At 37.5% G+C, this 19,182-nt stretch overlaps 1 protein-coding gene across 4 annotated transcripts in view; it reads right to left on the reverse strand.

The window, feature by feature from the left end:
- MAP4K3 (mitogen-activated protein kinase kinase kinase kinase 3) overlaps positions 1-19,182 on the reverse strand; it is a 76,022-nt gene that overhangs the window by 15,424 nt on the left and 41,416 nt on the right. For 3 of the 4 annotated variants that reach the window (XM_027709807.1, XM_039381475.1, XM_027709803.2), the window contains 11 exons: positions 15,468-15,526; positions 14,249-14,287; positions 13,872-13,925; positions 10,236-10,278; positions 9,861-10,023; positions 8,757-8,860; positions 6,934-6,975; positions 6,094-6,178; positions 4,992-5,071; positions 2,374-2,434; positions 2,171-2,288 (listed from right to left, as the gene is read on the reverse strand). In XM_027709807.1, the coding sequence (XP_027565608.1) occupies positions 2,171-2,288; positions 2,374-2,434; positions 4,992-5,071; positions 6,094-6,178; positions 6,934-6,975; positions 8,757-8,860; positions 9,861-10,023; positions 10,236-10,278; positions 13,872-13,925; positions 14,249-14,287; positions 15,468-15,526 (848 nt within the window). The remainder of the gene's footprint in view (positions 1-2,170; positions 2,289-2,373; positions 2,435-4,991; positions 5,072-6,093; positions 6,179-6,933; positions 6,976-8,756; positions 8,861-9,860; positions 10,024-10,235; positions 10,279-13,871; positions 13,926-14,248; positions 14,288-15,467; positions 15,527-19,182) is intronic. The other variant, XM_039381476.1, reaches the window with a different exon arrangement.

Below are 19,182 nucleotides of genomic sequence, written 5' to 3' on the forward strand. Positions count from 1 at the left end.
AAGACAGAGGCTGCACTCAAAGCTATGAATTGGGAAAACAGCTGTACAGCATTTCAAATGGAGCTGTCCAGAAGTGACTGATAATGCAGCAGGTCTGAGCAGCATGAAAACTGAGTACTGGTCACAAATTTTCCTGGGAACAAGTCATGGAAGATTTGAAAGGAACTGCTCAAGAACACTCCAGGGAAAGAAGTTGGAATGGAGACTTGGCACAGGCATAGTTTCTGTACTGAATGTTTGCCTACCAATTATCATAAGTTGAGCTTAGACCATTTTGCAAATGAATATACAAGCCTCACAAATTACTTCAAATTCTATTTTGTACTGCAGTTTCTCTACCGAAAACTTTGCTTTTAACATATGTACATTTTTCATGCAGCACTCATCATCACAGTATCCAGGAACTTGTTTAAGAACCCACTTTATTGGGAGTCTGGTAGGAAAAAAAAATAAATGGTTTTCAGACCTACTTCAGATGTAGGTCTTCTGCCTGGCGAAATGTTACTACACTGAATCCTCACAAGAAGTAAAACAGCAAAATGGATTATCTAAATTAATCTCTCCTGCTTTTGACTGACTGGCTTGGCACTTGCACGTTCAGGTTGTGCTGCATTTTTCTTGGGAAGTGACATGACTGGACAAGAAATATTCTGAGCCCTCTGCAACTCAGGTGAGGTGTCATTCCAGGCTGAATATAGTATGAAAGTTTTGCTAGCATGATCCTTATGATAATTACAGTTATTAGTCCACTGCTGATTCACTCCTCAAACCAAAGTCACCCAGCCAAAGTCAAATTGAGAAGAGAGATGTGCAGAACAGTGGTGCAGGTACACAAAAGATAACAATTCAAAGCACAAATCATCTCTTAGTTATTTAGAATTTACCCTCTAGGAAGAACACAATTTTCAGACAAGCATTGCACCATTATGTTTGCAGATAACTGAATAAGAAGCCTTCCCCAAATCCAAGAATTGTTAATAGGCTGTTAATAGAACCAAAGGTAGCAAAGATTCAAGTTTTTTATAATACAATTTCCTAACAAAAATGCTATTATATTAGAAAATACAGTGTCTCACTATGCACTTCAAGAACCAAAGATTTTTCTGCAAACTAGATTAGTGCTACTACCTCCTCCTCTTGGGATTTGAATGGACTACCAAGGCTTGCTTGGCAGTGTCCTGGTTCTGGTCAGGACAGGTTCTATTTTGGCAGTAGCCAGGAGGGGCATGGTTAGGACACAGAGGTTATTCTATACCACCTCAGGTCATTGCTGGGGACAGAGGAAAGGGAGTCTCTTCCAGGGAAAAAAGGATCCCTTCTGGGTATTGTTTCTGTGTTGCTCTTTCTTGTACCCTCTGTCATTAGTATTGTTGCTGTTACTGTTCCTTCTTATCTCATAGCTGTTTGCAGTAAATTGTTCTTGTCTCAACCCATGATCTTTACCTTCTGTGCCTCCAATTCTCCTTTCCATCCCACTGCAGGGGAGGGGGAGGGAAAATGGTGGAGGGAGCACTAAATTGGAGAATACCACTCCTAAACTTACAGGCAGTCAGCACTGTACCCAGTTTCTGGAATTTTGTATGCACTTGTTAGTAAATAAAGTTGGAGGGGAGGGACTGCATGCACAACATACTGTAGGTACCTAGAGGCAAAAGTATCTTCTACGTTAGCCTGTGAAAAACGACCAGCCAATGATGAATGTAAATGTGTGCTCCAGTTCTACTCTTCCCAGCTTTCAAAATATCCTGTGAGCCCATTCCCTCTGCATTAACACATCCTCACACTATTTTTAATAGAACTGAAAGATATTGCCTAGAGTACCTAATGTAAGATCATTTCTACATGCCTGAAATATCACAGGTACAATACTGACCACATGTTTTGTTTAGCACCAAGAACAAGCAGGATTTACCATACTAGACCTGAAAAGAGCTATGCTCTGAGCTATGCCCAGAAACAAGAAGGTAAGATGTACCAAAAGCCACTTCTCTAATAAGAGTATATTCACATCTTGTTTTGTGTAAATGTAGGGGTTAACCCTCTGATTAATGCACACATGAGTGCAACTTGTAAACAGAGCTCCACATTATTTGGTATTCCCAGAGTTTCACAAGCATATCCTGAACTCTCACAATTAAGATATCTGATATATCCGATGAGAGGTACTTACCTGGGAAGTATTCGGTCAGGAAGTTTATGTGCTGGAATAGCAACAGGTAACTTTTGCATTTGCCTTGCATAATCAAAGAGTCCTGGTAGATTATGGGAATAAAGCTGAGAAGCTTTACCTGGAAATTAGAAAACCAACCACACTTCAAATACAAAACCAAATGTTTACCAGCACTACCATTCAAAGATAGCCCAGTAACTTACCAGATATTGATAACAAACAATTGTTCATGACATATAACCACGTACACCTTCGAGGAAATAGCTGATAAATGGAAGGAAAAACAGAGAAGTAGTATTCAATTTGATATATACAAGATATTAATCAATTAGTATCTGCATAGATGACAGGACAAAACTAATACTGACTTGCTTTTTGCAGCAGAAATTAGCTTAAGCCAAGTAACATTTACCTGGATTCCAGAGTTAATTCAGAGTAAATCTTAGGCACACATGCGATATTTAACATATGCATTAACATTTAGACAATTAGCACATTTTATACTCATGTCTTCAAGTACACTATAGTTATTCCACAGGATGTCAATATAAAGATCAATCAATCCTTTTTCAAAAACTTTAAAAACCACCACATTTTCTCCTTCAAAGAAGAAAAGCTTAACAACATAAACTTCAGTAAGTAAAGCATGGTCAACAAACCACAGCCATTCTAAGGCCTGTGATAGTCCAAATCTCTTGACACAATTAAAACTGGCACTTTGAAGGGACTCTCCACCTGCATGATTACACATTTCACTTCAGAGATCAACAGATGCAACAAGTGGTCAAGGCAGAACTGTTACTTGTCAAATCCTGCAATTACTAAAAAGATGAGGATGAAAGCAACAAGACATCCCTTTAAAAAAACCAAACCACAGCTACTTTTTTTCCTCTCTCACCTAACTACCTAACTTCTGGAACTTACTGGCACAAGATGTCATGGAGGTGGAAAGTATCAACAGCCTAAACAAGGGATTAGAACATACTTATGTTCAGCAGGTCCAAAAATGGACACAAAAAGCAAATAGGCAGGGATCCTCCAACATCTCTGATTCAATGACTGTAGTAGAGTCTGAGGAGAACAGACAGCAGACAGTGACCAAACTCATGGGCATTTCCCACTGCCACTTTAGGAAACAGACTATTGGGCTAGACAGACCACTCAGGAGGACAATTCTTTTGCTCTTAAAAAACCACCCAAAACACTGAAGAAAACAAGAAACCAACTCCCCCTAAAAAAAGATTCAAAGATTAACCTTGAAGGTATTCTAACTCCTGGAAACATATATTACTTCTGCTTTGTCCACTGGCGAAGTGGAACGTAGTGAAAAATAATGAAGGATACTACTTTGACTTTTATACTGAGTTGTATCAGACTCAGAGTAAATGATGACATAAAACACAAAACTTGAAAATGCTATTATTAAGGCCCTATTGACTGTTGTCATAAATAATGACGTGATAAATGATTAGCACAGAGGGTGCACTTCTATTCCGGAAGTCTTCTCATAATCTAAACACACTCTAAGAAACACCTACAGTAATAATCTACCAACCTTCTTGTATCAAAATCAAAAATGCAAGTTTGATTGACCTTCTGTAGGTGCACAGCATATTGTGATTTAGTAGATTTGGATCTGAGGATTAAAGAACAGTAATTCTTCAATTTAGCAGGTTAACTGACCGTTCACTCCATTCCTCTTGTTCCACAGTGGCTGTTTTAGCAAGCATCTGTTCTTGTCTCTAAGTGCTCATTAAAACACTTCCCTGAAAGCTCACTAGAGCACACACTACATGATTTTCATTACACCTGTTCTCCTTCCTTGCTAGTTAAAAACCAAACCAAAACCAAACCCCAAGGAGCAAAGACAAAAGCCAAACAAATCTTTCCTTGGTCTACCAAGCCTACAAGTATTATTGCATTAGTGATATTTCTCAGGGTGGGTTTTACAACTGTAGTGCAGCAGCAGAGATGTTCCTGAGCTAAGTTTAAACTAGGTAACTCAAGCACCAGTATGAATATGGGTTACATGGAGCTCAGTTCAAGCTAGCTAGGCCTCCCTCTCAACAAACAGACATATCTACAACATCTGGACCCTGGAAGATGAACAAACACCAGTGCCTCCAGCTTACAGTATGAAGGCTGTCCTTGCAAAATCCTCCATCTTGATAGCAGATGCATAGCTCCCTAAGTTAGGGAGAAGGCAGGAAAGAAAACAAGTCTCTTAGAGAGTAACAAAAGAGCTGGAGAAGACACCATACAGAAAAGCCTGCAACTGGCATTTTCCCCCTCCCCAGTATCCCCTCAAAAAAATTACTTTTTATAAGACTCTGCAGAGACAGAGCTTTAGGTGGAATTCAGTAAGCTGAGTCTCACCAGAAAGCAGAAAAGCTGTTTTTAAGACCAAAAGAATGGAATCTAGTGTATAAAGGATCTCTTTGCTTCCCTGTAGTTGAAACACGTTTGTTGCAAAAATTCTATATTGTACCAAAGCTTTAAGGAAAACAGAAACTTTCAACCAAAATATATCAGGGAAATTCCTTACTATTTGCCTAATCATTTAACTGCAGACCAATGCACTATGATGAAGTTCAAAACACTGACAGGTGAAGATCTCCTACTTGAACATGGTTCAGCCTACAAAGCACTCAAACATAACTGAAAAGTATCCTCAATAGCAAACATTTAAGATAATTCTCAGTGTAGCTAGTGCCTAGATAAATGTAGTAAAAACTACTTTTACAGGGATTATACAACATTAATCTGAGTGGTTTAAAAAAGGGATGTATTTTTTTCCAAAAATATCAAACCAGAAATATACCTGCTCCATTGATGTTTCATGAAGTTCATTGAGGTTCAGCGTGTAAATACCTTCTTCTGCACCAAATATCAAGTACTGATCTGCAAACACAAACAAAAAAAGCTAGAAATCCTGATTTTGGGGAGGTGTATGTGCGGCTCTTTACCAAAATAAGACTTAAAACAATTACACACATTGAAACAAACTAAACTATAATAGTTATGGTATTTGAAAACATGGAAAGTTAATCCTGCTAAGGAAGCTTCAATTTCTGGATGGGACATTAGGGAAGATCAGTCTTTTTTCTTTATGACTAACAACTGAAATTAAAAAAAGCTATTCAATCACAAGCAAGAACTCATGTGGACAATTTCCACATATCCTACTTAGACATTTCCATATATTATGTGAAATATTCATTGTCTTCTTTTGGAGTACTTCTACAGCAGTATCGACTGGAGCATTTTCTCAGTACTTTGTGGGTGCCTCACTTGAACATAATCCAAACCCTGGATTGCTTTAGGCACGCAAACAAGACAGACATCTCATACTGAGATGATGTCAACTGCAAAAGACTGACTTCCATAATTTCAATTTCTAAAAAAACCTAAGTGTTTTCTTGCTGATAGCTCAGTAGCATGTCTGTGGAGCTTATAAGCAAAAGGTGTAGTTGCAGATAAAGCAAGTACAATGTTATCAAGTATCTCTTTCATCAGGCAAGATAATAAAGCACTAGAATGTATGCAATAGTGGCAGAATCCTGTAGGACCAAAAAAAATCTAGGGAAAAAAACACAAAAAAATAAACAATAAAGAAACAAATCTCAACTAGGACCTCTAAAAGCCAGATTTTTAAAAAATAAATTAGGATTGGCATCCTTTGGGCTAAAATGTTAAGAAGAGCCTTTAACTTTGATATTTAATTTATTCTTTTTAATCACAGTAAAGATCTGCACCAAATATATCTTCATTAAAAGAACACCATAACTTCAGACAGCATAATTAAAGAACAACTCCTGTTTATATGAATATATGTCTATTTTAAAAGGAATAGTCTTGCTCATCTAGGCACTCCTGAAATCCAAGGAGAAGACAAAAAGGGTAAAATATTCATCATATAGTACCTCTTGTATCTGGATTTATCCATGAAGTTGCACAATGAATTTTTAATGGACAGCCATTGAAAACCTTTGAAAAGCAAGCACCCATCTGTAGAAATGAAAACAATTAAATACTGAAAAATTAAAATGTTACATTTCCAGTAGGTTTATTTTTACTTCAAGTAGTAACAAAAGGTTAAGAGTTGCCATGTGGAAAATAACCTCATCCAGAAAATAAGCTGATGAAGTTAGTTTAAAATAGATGAACTCCCCGTTTGGTGCAGAGCACAACTACGTAAATACACTGTCCAGCACACATGGAGGAGAGTGCTGAAGGCAGAAACAAATGGTCAAGAAACGGAAAGAGTGGCTCTTCTGATCACAGTGCTGGTTAAAAGCACAGTGACAAGTGTACACAGATGTTACAATAAAATTCTAGTTTGCTTTATTCCTCGAAGGTGCACGTGGGTATCTGCAACACTTACTTCCAGCCCTAAGGCATCTATGAATCCTATCTTCAGAAGTTTTGAACCCTAGAGCTATATAGCTTAAACTTGGTGCTATCTGCAGTTCCTGGGAGAGATCAGCTCCTCAGATCACTAGGTACCTAAGTACTAGTGTGACATTAAAAAAGTGAGTGATAGTTATATGACTAAAGAAGTAGGCAAACAAAAACCTTCACCCCAATAGCACAAAACTAAGGGTGATTTCTAAAATATCATACAGTCGTTTAGCATTTCTAAATGATATTGGATTTTATAATTAAAAAAAATACTACAAACATTCAAAAAATGTACTCTGTCAGTTTAGTAAGAAAACACATCCTTCTTCCAACATGCATTGATATGACTCAGCAATACTCACGTGTACTTTAGGTGTGGGAGGAAGGCCATTACTAATTGGTTTCTAGAAAATAAAATTTAAAAGTATGTTTACACACACATGCACACTAAGCATGAACATGCATATTTTCTCCCCAAATGACAGCATAACAAAAATAGAAGTAAAAAATTTTTTCAGAATGCTGTCAAAAGTACTGAATAAATAATTAAGCATAATTACATTAAGAGAAAATAAAAAGCCAATACTTACATCTACATAAGAAACAGATACAAAACACTCCCTGCAGATTTTTAAGACAATAGAGTTGTGTTGTATATTTCTGCACTACACTAATGGAAGGCACTGGGCACCTACTGAGAAATTCCACTGTGCCCAATGCCATAGGTACTAGACCTGAAAACCTTGACTGAACTTTGGCTACAGTCCCACTTGTAAGCAAGGTGAGACTAAAGACCTCCCTTCCAACTGACAGTTCCATAATTCCGTATGAGTTTGCCGACCACGTGCCTCTAATAACCACACACCACAAACTACCAGCAACATTTTCTTTCATTAAAATCTTTACTATGATTCCCTAGTATCTCCTCAGTGACTGTTTGCATAACCTTATGCAGCATTCTCACATTATGACTGTGCCTGTAAGAATACCATATCCAGTACTATGGAGTTAAACAATATGACTCAACTGTTCAATATTACAGCATTAAATTTTACCAATCAGTACGATATGCATTTTCCCGTATCAGTATCAATTTCTCCTAGCAAAAACATGCTTCCCAAGAAATGCATTTTACAGGTAACATAGTAAACTTCAAACACACAATTTCAAATGATGAGTTCAAAGCTGTTCAGGTAATCCTACATTCCAAAGTACTGCCAGTATTACTGGCATTTCCTTAAAACAAAACAAAGACCTAGACAATGTTTCTGGTCTACTTCCTCTTCATTTCTCACAAAAAAAGTGACATTTCCAGCCTCACCCTTAGAAGAAGCCCCCAAAGAGGACAGTTTCATGTTACATTTAATCTATTCTAACTACAGATGTCCCATTCTCTCATCTCACATTCCCACTTTTGCTTTTGCATCATGAAGTGACCACTCTGGAAGCCATTTTCTGACTTGATGGAAAACCTCACTTGAAAAAGGAGCAAAGTATGCAGGAAAGGGACCCCTTCCTCAGCTCACAGCTGGTTCAGGTTACCCATTGTGTAAGGCTGCATTCTCCCCATGAGCACAACTTCATATGAGAACACGTAGTTCAAGCCTGATGCTAAACCCAAGTCACTAAACCCTGAAACCTGGAGCTGCAGAGGTCAGCAGGCAAACGGCTTGCCTATCTAGACTTCAGTCTACATTTTCATCATCTTTTTCCCCCTAAATACCAAAAAGCCTGTATGCCTACACCTAGGATAAGATGAGGACTCATTCAGGAACAACTCTAATTCAGCTCCATTCCCAGGGCCAGACAAATACCCCAGCAAGCTGTCAGGAGGCAGCATATTCCATTCCCCCATTTCCTTGTTAGCTTTAATAATCATTGCTCAGTACAGTGCATCGCATCCCTCACACAGGGTCTCGCTCTCATTACATTTCTGAGGTCTGCAAAGGAGCAAGTAAATCGTATATATCCATGATAATAGTTTCTACAGAAATTTAAATACCAACTCAAACTTCAGCTTAAGACTGTATCACAACTAGACAATCTAAGAAACTGTGCTTTGATTCCAAGTAAACAAGATGCCATCCAGCATAATTTTAATACTAAAGAGTATGGCTGCTCCTTTTCCTTGCACATGTAAAACAGTCAGTCAAGAAAACTTTAAAAGAACACCTTAAATACCTACCAGTATTTCCTTCTTTTCTTTCCTTAAAAAATTAGTGTCTCTAGCTTCATTCTGTGGCGATTCCTCTCTTTCACCATTTAATTGTACAGAAGTGACTCCATTACCTAGAAAGATTAATTTTTAAAAATATGTTCTTCTACCTTCACCTCAAAGAGTAATCTAGCCTAAAAACAATTTTAAAAGGCCAACATTTCCATTTAAGTCAGAACATGTACTATACACAATACAGTACACAATACCCTAATTTATTTCAGAAGCATGCATGTTTTTCCATGTGCACATATAACCATCTATTCAGCCACATTCAACCTCAGTCCATGACTTTTGGTAATTAATATAACAACTCCAATGGGGCATAGAAAGGGATGCAGTCATAGTTATGAGGAAAAATGTATTGAACATACTCAAAGAAAAACTTGCCAAGAGCTAACACTTCAGTTACTGATTCCTTACAAACAGCCCTGAAGCATTTCTTAGCACTAGATGTTTAAGCATTAGAGTCAAATCTTTAACACACCAACTGCAGTACTGAGTATGAAGCAAGGAAAACCTGGCAAGGTATCAGACATTAAGAGTCAGACATTAAGCTTGCTTAAGAGAAGCCAGTCCAAGACAATTCTCAAAGCATCGGACGAACAAAAGCATAAAATGAACAGCCTGAGCAGACAGCAAACAAACACATTACCTCCTATACTACCCAATCCAGTTCATTACATACAAAAGCAAACTTTGAAGGCAGAATTCTGTTCTTGACATGGTCAAATGACAACAGCTGACGCACTCAACCTGAAACCTACATACACACTTTTTTTAACAATCCTGATACTCTACATTATAAGCCTGTTGCTTAGGAAAGCAATCATGTCACCGATGGCATCAGCAGGAATCATGTCAGTGACTTTGGTAGAAGGTATGTTTGACCCTCTTAAGAGGTAAAGCATGCTTTCTTCATGCATTTTGGCTTTCATGCACTTTCTGTTACTTGCCCACCATCGAAAAATTACCTCAGTATGTTTTAATGTGTGCACAGGGTGAGAATGCAGAAACAAAATCATGTTAGATTATTTAAGAAATACTTGTATACTTCTTGGAGTCACTCATTACCTAGAGGATTAGATTTCTGTGGAGGTAGTCGAGGAGGGGGTGGTCTGGGTGGAACGTGCGATGCAGATTTTGCTGGACTCTCTGATGTTGGGCATCTCTTGATTGTCCCTTGATTTTCGTTTTCAGAAGAATAAGTTTCTTGGGGAATAAAGATGGATTTAGGCTGAAAGAGACATATTAATAATAAAAACACAATGAAAAAAGATTCAAAACATCCATGCTACTTCTCAATGAGTAAAAAATCCCATATTCAATATTTGGATCCTGAAACTTTCACAAGTAAAAAGCTATCAATATAGTAATCTAAATATTTTGTATTTATTTGTTTATTTAAAGTGTCCTTTTCTTCTGGGCAATAAAATCCCCCTCACTTACCTTTGGTGGTAAAGGAGGTGGCACTTTAGGTTTCATAGTAGCACTATAAAGAGAAGAAACAAAACAGATTGCTACCTTCCTTCAACCTTGTCTTGCAGTCTGCAAGATGATACAGGGTTTTATAAATGGCATACACATAAGCCCCATTAACTTGTCAACAGCACCATTATATCCAAATAACTGCATCACAAATACTTCCAAACATTTTGTTATACCACAGATACTATATGAAAACAAGTGTCACAGATCCCCCCTAGAGAGCACAGTGTCATGAACTGATTTGTTGAAGATGCACATACTTGTGCAGAACAAAGCAGGGAGATACACAGCAGGCCTGATATTTACTCTGTTGAGACAAAAAAGATTTAGGGTATCAGTGAGCTTTTCTAAAGGGCCATCTGTAGGTATGCATGGCAAAGGGGACTTACAAGAAAACTGATGAATACCACCCCTTGAAAAATTTACTACTGATGATTTAAACAGCCTGAAAGTAAAATTCATCTGCAGTGGACAGCTACCCTAGTGTCTGGGTTCTTTGTTTTTTCTATGAGTTTCTTTTTTCATAGAAGTCTTGGGAAAGACAACTTTTTAACGCAAGAACAATTCAACAGGTTGGCTCAACAGTACAAGATATCAGCAGAAAACAAGAAAGCTGAAGCATGAGGAGCATTCTTCCTCTCCCAGTTCTGTAGCTTAAAAAATACGTTGCATTAAAAAAAAAAAATCAACTACATCCCTAAACTTTGTATGTTTTTAAAAGCTCTTATACTGCCCTGTTTCCTAATATTTTTTGAACTGAAAATTATTTCCATTAAATAAATTAGGAATACAGCTGTGAAAACTTGACATTCTTGCACAATATTTTCCTTATTTTTAAATAATGTTTCAAAGTTTTGGAAAAATATTCAAGTAGTAAGATATCTGTTTGTATGTCTACAGGTCAACAACTTGTCTGCTTTGCTTCATTCTTTTCAGGAGTTTCTGTCCTGGCATCTTATCCGTTGCTTATATTTCAGAGAAGCTTGGAAGGGGACTTCTGACTTCAGCTGCTATGGTGGTAGAAATTATCTCCACCATGGGACCAAGTTTAAGTCCTCAGTCATGTGTGTCCAAGCTCCACTTATATTTTTTTTCATATTCTTCCTGCATTTCAGACAGCCATTACAATGTTACTGGGCAGCCAAGCAAACAGAAAAGCCAACAATTTGGCATAAATGTGACAGATGTTTGCACAAAGGACCACGTGTCCTTGTTTCAACAACAGGGTTTAGGTGCAGTTTGTCACTGCTGATTACGCAGGGCAGTGCTCCAATAATTTCTGCTTTCCCAGTTTCCATAACCAGGAAATTCAAGCATCAGCAGCCTTGCTGCACATGAGAGAAAAAGAAATATCAAAACAAACAAAACTATTAAATGAGAGATAACTTTATATTGTTCTGTGAAGCATGTGGATTCTCTGTTGCTGCAAATCACCCGGTTTCATGCAGTGGAATCTGTCTGGACTGGAAGGTGTACAATGACCTCATCGTTTTTGTTCTGGATCTGAAGGGAGAAGTGACCGATGTCACATGTGCTCTTCAAGAGAAAGTCCATCTCACAGAATACAAATCAAACAAAAGCCTTGAATCTTCAGTGGGTTCCAGAGAAAGATAGCTGTGATCAAGCTGATGAACCAACAATTGCAGCAGAGCTTTCGGCTCAAGCAGATACCAAGAGAAAGGCACAGATGCAGAATCTGTCTAATCCAAGGTTGAGGCATTCAAGCTTTTACTCCTGTGCTTACACATTGTCAGGCCCTCTCTGTAGGGCAAGAGTACCTGGGAAGAAATATGTGAAGAAACAAAAAACACCAAGACTATTTTGGAAGACTACTGGTGACTACCCTTAGGGTCAGATGAATTGGAACCTCTCCAGAAGCGATCAGGTTCTTTCTTGCTTAATGTAAAAAAAATAAATCCACAGAAACACGACAGAGACATAAGCACCTAAAGTCAATGCTGTTTGAAAGTTCTGATGGAGCTCATGTAAGAAACAAGGGTTCTGAAGCACTGGACAAGGAAATCAGTGCTAGCACTTCAAGACAGCAGCGATCAAGAAGTTCCAAGCCCTGGAACACTACTGAGGTTGATGATACTGCCTGCATATCAAGCAAGAAGTCAGGAGAAAAAAAGAAACGCTAAACAAAAATGAACAGATACGAAGCTGTGCACAAAAAACCATCCAGAGATTAGTATGGATGGAGTAACCAAGCTGAGCTGGCTCACAGCAGCACAGCTATCCAGAGCATCTTCACTGGAAGCCATCAGAGTGAAGCTGGCAGGATGGAGCTACAGGGGACTGTTACAGCCTGCACTGGAGGAAGCCTGAGTTGCGATTAGCCAGGTCTATCCAGCTATGAGCAAAGCAGGTTCTCAGCTTCACCCAAGTGCTGGGGAGCAAATCATGAGCAGCATCATCAACTTCTTCCTCTCAATGACAAGACACAAGAGCTTCATATTATTAATGAACTATGTAATCAACCATGTCTTTAAACAACTGCTTAATGATGAAATATGAAGAATTTCGTCAGGAACTAGCACAAGAATAAAGCCTACTGAAAACCAGCTATTTTATTTTTCTATAAATATTACTTGTGTCAAACAACAAATATACTTGTGTTTTGAAAAACTGATTATTAAACAATGCAAATTTAATGTACTCATCACCGGACATCAGACACTATCAGTACCTTTACCCATCTTGAAGGGGGCTGTCCCACATGCTCAGTATGTGATAAAAACCACTGCTTTTGTTATAAAAGAACAGCAGTAAAATAACTCAAGGCAAAAAAAAGGAGACTGTATAATCTGTCTCTGTAAGAGACAGATGCCCACAATAGATAACACATGTTTTAAAGGTTTCTGGTATGAAGCAACAGCTTTCAAAATTATCCATTAACAGAAAGCAAACAAAAATTCTGTCTCAATGCCACCTTTATTTTTGGTCTTTAGATCAAATTTATTTAGGAATGTAAATCTACACACACTGGTTGTGCTTTTTAAATTGTTTCAGCTCTCATCTATAAATCAAATAGAGCCCGAGAATACTTATACCAATGGAATTTAATATGAGCATAATTAATTTAACATATGCCTTTGCAGTTCCATAACCTTGCTCTCTCTGTGGTAAGGGAGTCAGTTCTATTCCAAAAATCAAGCACCCATACAAGCATCCTCCTAGCTGGGAACATGGACAGAACAAACTCAAACTAGAGAAGACTTATGTATACATTTTACACACTTTTCATGAGCCTTACACAGTTATTGGTTCTAAGCAAGGCACCAGGACTTGGGGCGAATTACTGGCTCAACGTAATGACACCAAGATTTTGTTCAATAATAGAAGGTAAAAGGACAACTGTATCAAGCAAGGAACAAGACTCCCCACTCCCCCAATTTACAGTAAGTTTATTAGCAGAATAAGAAAACTTCTGGTGATGTAATCTAGTAACAACATTAAATGCCTATCTGTAAAAATGCTATAGAGTAAAGAATCCTGAGTTACTATAAAACATGATTAAACTTATTTTTTTTCAAATGTTCATCTATTCAAGGATCTAATTCTATTTATCTATTTATTTTTACAAGAAGGACTTACTGTTTAGAATCATCATCTGCATCATCATCATCTTCTAAATGTGCCACATGTCCCCTAAGAAAATGAATAAAGTATTACAGTTGCATGAGTTGTATTAAAATTACCTTGACTGCTGTGAGAATTTCTGAGCTCAAAGGCTACTACCTCTTTTACAGAATTTTACTGTCTTTTTTTAATTATTATTATTCTTTAGAGCACAGCTGCAACCCAGACAACTAAGCCTCTCTCATAACCTCTCGGCAAGTATAGGGACAAACAAGAATTACTTGTGACAGACAGAAAAAAAAAAATCAATGCACTAATTACTTTTGAAACACACAAGAGAAATTACTTTTGAAACACACAAGAGAAGAAAACAAAAAAAAGAATAGAATTACCGCTGATGCAGTTCTTCTTCAACTGATTTTAAGAGACTCCTTCAGCATTAAATAAGAATAAGAACATAGTTTAATTGTGGTACACAAATGCAATTATCAGAAGCCAGAACAAAAACTCTTATGATTCTACCAATAAATAATCCAAAGCAGCATGTTATTTCAGCTGGCTTTCAGAACGTACATCAAGCATCCATATACAAATGAACATAGCAGCAATTTTTCTTTCATTTATTTTTACACAACGTGCTTTCACATGTGTCTATTAATGTATTGCTATTAAGTGCAGTGGTCTTTTTTCCTTGTACTGTAAACCACTTTACTTGTTCTGAAAAACTTAGCTTGATCCAACTGAAAACAAATCCACACTCTCCAAGAAAATTGTAATCTTAAAAAGAAAATAAAAAATCAGACTCCTGAGGATTAAACTACTATTGGAATAAACTCATTCTTCCCTGGTTAATTTTTGTAACATTCTGAACTTCATTTTTGTGCTTTTGAAAAGACAGACAGGCAAGAATCACAGGCAAAACACAGGAATAAGAAACAACAGGATTTGGGAAAATATCAGTGTTCATAGTTTTCCCAATTAAAGACTGTGCAAAAAAATCAAGTTCTATGCTTAGATTTTCAACATGATTTAATTTGAAAATCAAAGCTAGGCATCTTAATTCTGACATGCATAAATGTAATTAAGAAATTGGGTGGAAAGGAAAAAATACACTGAAAATTATTTCATATGATTAATATATCACAATTATTAAATGTACAAACATAAAGTTGAAGGGCTTGCTAAGAAAGGTGAGTTTTATTTTTTAAAGCATTTATAACTGCATGTTCCCAGTGCCCCACAAGATGAAGAAGGGCATAAAGCAATATCAAAGAAGAGCACTGGTAGTTCCCAGGTGGGGTAAAATTGTGGTCTGTGGGACCTATCATGGAGAACATTTTGTAAACAAGCAGACCAAGATAGCAGCTCTTAAAAGGAATCTTACACCACCATAGAGACAACACAGCCTCAAATACTGAAAAATGCTGCAAATCTATAGCATTGGAGTTACTACTATTGTAGAAATAATAGTGATTTTGGAGTTGTAATTGATAGAAACAAGCTTGACTTATTTTACTACATTTCAGCTAATGTGTTAAACACACATTTGCGATTTTTATATTAAAATAGTCTTGAATTAGTTAAAGACAGAAAATGCTGCTGCTTACTCACTTATTTGCACCCAAGAAGTAGCCACACTGAGGACCATGACCATATTCTAGCTGTAGATCCTAAAAATGTAAGAGAATGAATCTTTAAGATGAACAGGTGAGCATCAAACACACACTCTGAGTCATGCTGCTGTTATCCCCTCTGCCACAGCTGAGGTACCAAACAAACTTATTTCTCTGGCTTTTCTGACCCCTATCACCACTCTCAGGCCCACTGCACTGAAAAATCTCCTCGCTGCCAGTTTCCTGCACCTCTAACTCCTTTTAAAACTCTGAACTTAGCCTCCTCCTTGCACACACAGGTCCTTTGCTCAAATAAAGTCAGCTGCATAAAAGGAAATAAAATAACAACAAAAATAATACAAAAATTGAAAAAAAAAAAAAAAGCAGCACTAAGGACTTTGCGATCTACCAGACCCTGTAGAGAACCCTGCTACCCCTCACTGGCACGTTGTAGCAGTCGTTTCAGATGGGGAGTAGTTCTGGCAGGGAGCCTAAAATCCCTTCAGCACACTGGGACATTAAAAAAATAAGCAGAGAGGACAATAAATGCTCTTATAGCTCTGGTTATAACCATATGTGTACGTTTTTAGAACACCTTTTGTACTGAAAAGAAAAATACAGTACTAATGAAGTCAAACACTCCAGCAATCATGGAGTATAAGATACAAAAAAAAAAGATGTGGCAACAGGCTTCCAACACTGTTATTAAATAAACACTATAATGCCATACAAATTTAATTCCTTAATGGAATGCAGGGACCCTGCTGAAACACGATCAAACCTGCACCTGCCAGGAGGATACTGCTATAATTACAGGGTATTTTTCTCTTCAAATGGATCACAATAGGAAAAATCTGAGCATAAATTTCCTCCCAAGATACTGAGTGTATTCACCAGGAGAAACAAATTACCGATCACCTAAATTAGTGATAAATAGAGCTACGCTGTTCCTTCCCAGAAAACACTGTAAAGACCTCCCAACATCTTCTGTTGAACCGCAACTCATATCAAAATATGCCATCCCTCATCAAGATGCCCAGATACTCAAGCTTTAAGAGCAATAAATTCAGATTAGATGGGGCTGATCTCTCAAAAGAGCATTTTTAAAAATCAGAGGAAAAGTCTCACATTAGATTTTCCAGTGTTCTAAGCTGATGAAGCAGAAACCACTGCAGTCCTCAGTTCCAGGCTGAAGGGCAAGCACTTTAATACAAAGCTATGGACATTGTTTTCTGCTTGGCAAGGAGTTTCAGGTTGTTTACTGTGCTCTCTATTCTGCTCTGCAAAGCTAAGTAGTAGTTTCCGCATGGGTGTGCCTACCACAGCTGTCAGTAGCACGTGATTGCTGCAGTAACTTTACGTATTTTCCCAAAACAAGTGAGATATTGTGAGAAAAACACTATGTAATCGATTACTTGATGTAAAAGAATGTATAGATCAGAAGGTTGAATAAAAATTGCAAAGACAAGCCTGATGCTGGCATTTCCTGAACCATGGAGAGACTGACTTTTCAATCTCTGTATCAATTTTACTACACTTCTTTGTTCTAGAATTAAATGATCCCCCAAACCCACCAAACTCTATCCACTTCTATGGATCTGACTCAGAAGGGCCACCCAACTTTCTCTCTAGACATCTGTTAGGGGATCTAGGACGACAGGCCTCACAAGTGGCCATGCCAATGGGGAGGAAGGTGTCAGGCCTCAGTCATGGCTATCTTTGATCCCTTCTGCTATCCGTATCTTCTTTCTCCACAGTTTGATCATCCTCCTATGCCTCGATTTTGATTCCTCCTGCTCCTTGCTCCAAACAAGTTCAGCAAGTCTCCTTTCCTCAAGAAAGGCCATCCTAGGCCCTCCACAGTTTCAGTCTCTTCATCACACCCAGCATCTGTCTCATTATACCCACGTAATTCCCTTTTGCTGCTCTTCACCACCAGCTGATGGACTACAATCCACAAAGAAATAAATTTAACTTTCTTTACTTTGAGTATTTATAATATTCCTTTGCAATCTCAAAACCTTCCCTCTGTAAGCACAGGTATTTTGAGGATTCAGGCTCTAGAGTAGAAAATAACAAGACTGGAAACATAAGATGTCGCCAGACTCACAAGCAAGTAGGTTAAACAGGTTGTGTGAGCCTATGTGAGAGGATGCCAGAACAAAGACTGGGAAGCTGTTGAGAGAAATAACGCCAGATCAGTATACTGAAATCTGAGATTTTTGCTTTGAAGAGACAAGCCTTCAATGTTGCAAAATCACATTATTCAAAAGTAAGAAACAAAGATATTACACTGGACAAAGCCAAAATGTCTGTCCACTTTAATTTACACACTGTGCAATGTATGACTATGAATACACTGTACAGCAATGACAGGAAAATTAATAAAAGAAAATAAATAAACCCACCTAAAACATAAGGAGCCTTCCTTTGCCACCAGACTTCTTAAGCATAACTGGAATTTTCTTTATCAAAAATGACGTCTGCCAGAATTACTTATGTTTAAATGCTTTTAAAGGGCAAAAGCTTTGTTTTAATTCAGTTTACTGTTGTGTAAGATTTATGATTTTAATTGGATATGTAGAATTTTCCAAAGCCCTTTAAACATTGCTGGCTTTCACTCCAACTGTGGGGTGAAGTACACCACTGCTAGGGAAATTCCTTCTTTTGCACTCTTGATAGATAAATACTGAGAGCTAGAAAGCTTTTAAAAAGTTAAATATATTTTTCTTCTACCTTGTATTTCAAATATATCCCTAAGTTACAATTTTATAAGCTTTCTAGCGGCATATTTGATATGAAAACATTGATAAATGCTGCATGTATCCTGCAAAGCCTGCAGTGAGATATAGGCCTGCAGCCTCCAATATAACTGGAGTTTTTTAAAGCCACACATGAAGATATGAAATCTTATCAGTTGTGGATTCCCACTGGGAAGAACAGATTAGCATTAATTCCCAAATGATGCAAAGTTACCCAACAACTTTATCAATCTACATTAATATTTTCATTTAATATATATACAATGCTGATTAGTTAATTAAAATTCTTTTCAGATCAGACAATATTGACACAGAATAAATCTGGGTGACTAAACAGATATATTCCAATAGGATCTTGAGATATACAGCTGGCAGGAATGAGAAGAGGTCAATAATCTGGGTACTAAATTAAAGATGCAACTCTAGATTATTCTGCAGTCAGCCTCAGATTACCAACAACTCATTCCCGATACAACTCAGATCACAGAATATTCTGAGTTGGAAGGCACCCACACGGATCACTGAGTCCAACTCTTAAGTGAATGGCCCCTATGGGGATCAAACCCAAAGCCTTTGTGTTGTTAGCACCATGCTCTAACCAGCTGAGCTAATCTCAGGGTCTCATCTGTGTACAAGACAAGTGTGCTATTTGCTGACAGTAATTGCTTTGGAAAAAAAGGTAATACAGGGAATAATTACCAGTTCTTCTCAACAGCTTAAGCAACACTAAAGGAAGCTGTCATGAAGAAAAACAAATCAGATAAATTACATGTGCAAAGTAATCAATGACTAAAAACAGCATACAGATTTCCTCAGAGCAAAGATAAAGCAAAGGGCGTTCTATGAAACAAATTCCCCAGGAGTGCTCAAATCTGCAAAACCTTCTGCAGCTTAAATTTAAAAAACCTGCTTTATTTTCTGCAGAATTTCACAGTAAGTTAATTGTTACTG

The sequence above is a fragment of the Pipra filicauda genome, unplaced genomic scaffold, assembly GCF_003945595.2.
Source record: "Pipra filicauda isolate LSUMZ 115617 unplaced genomic scaffold, ASM394559v2 scaffold109_size3271384_pilon, whole genome shotgun sequence".
In the NCBI taxonomy this organism is placed as follows: domain Eukaryota; kingdom Metazoa; phylum Chordata; class Aves; order Passeriformes; family Pipridae; genus Pipra; species Pipra filicauda.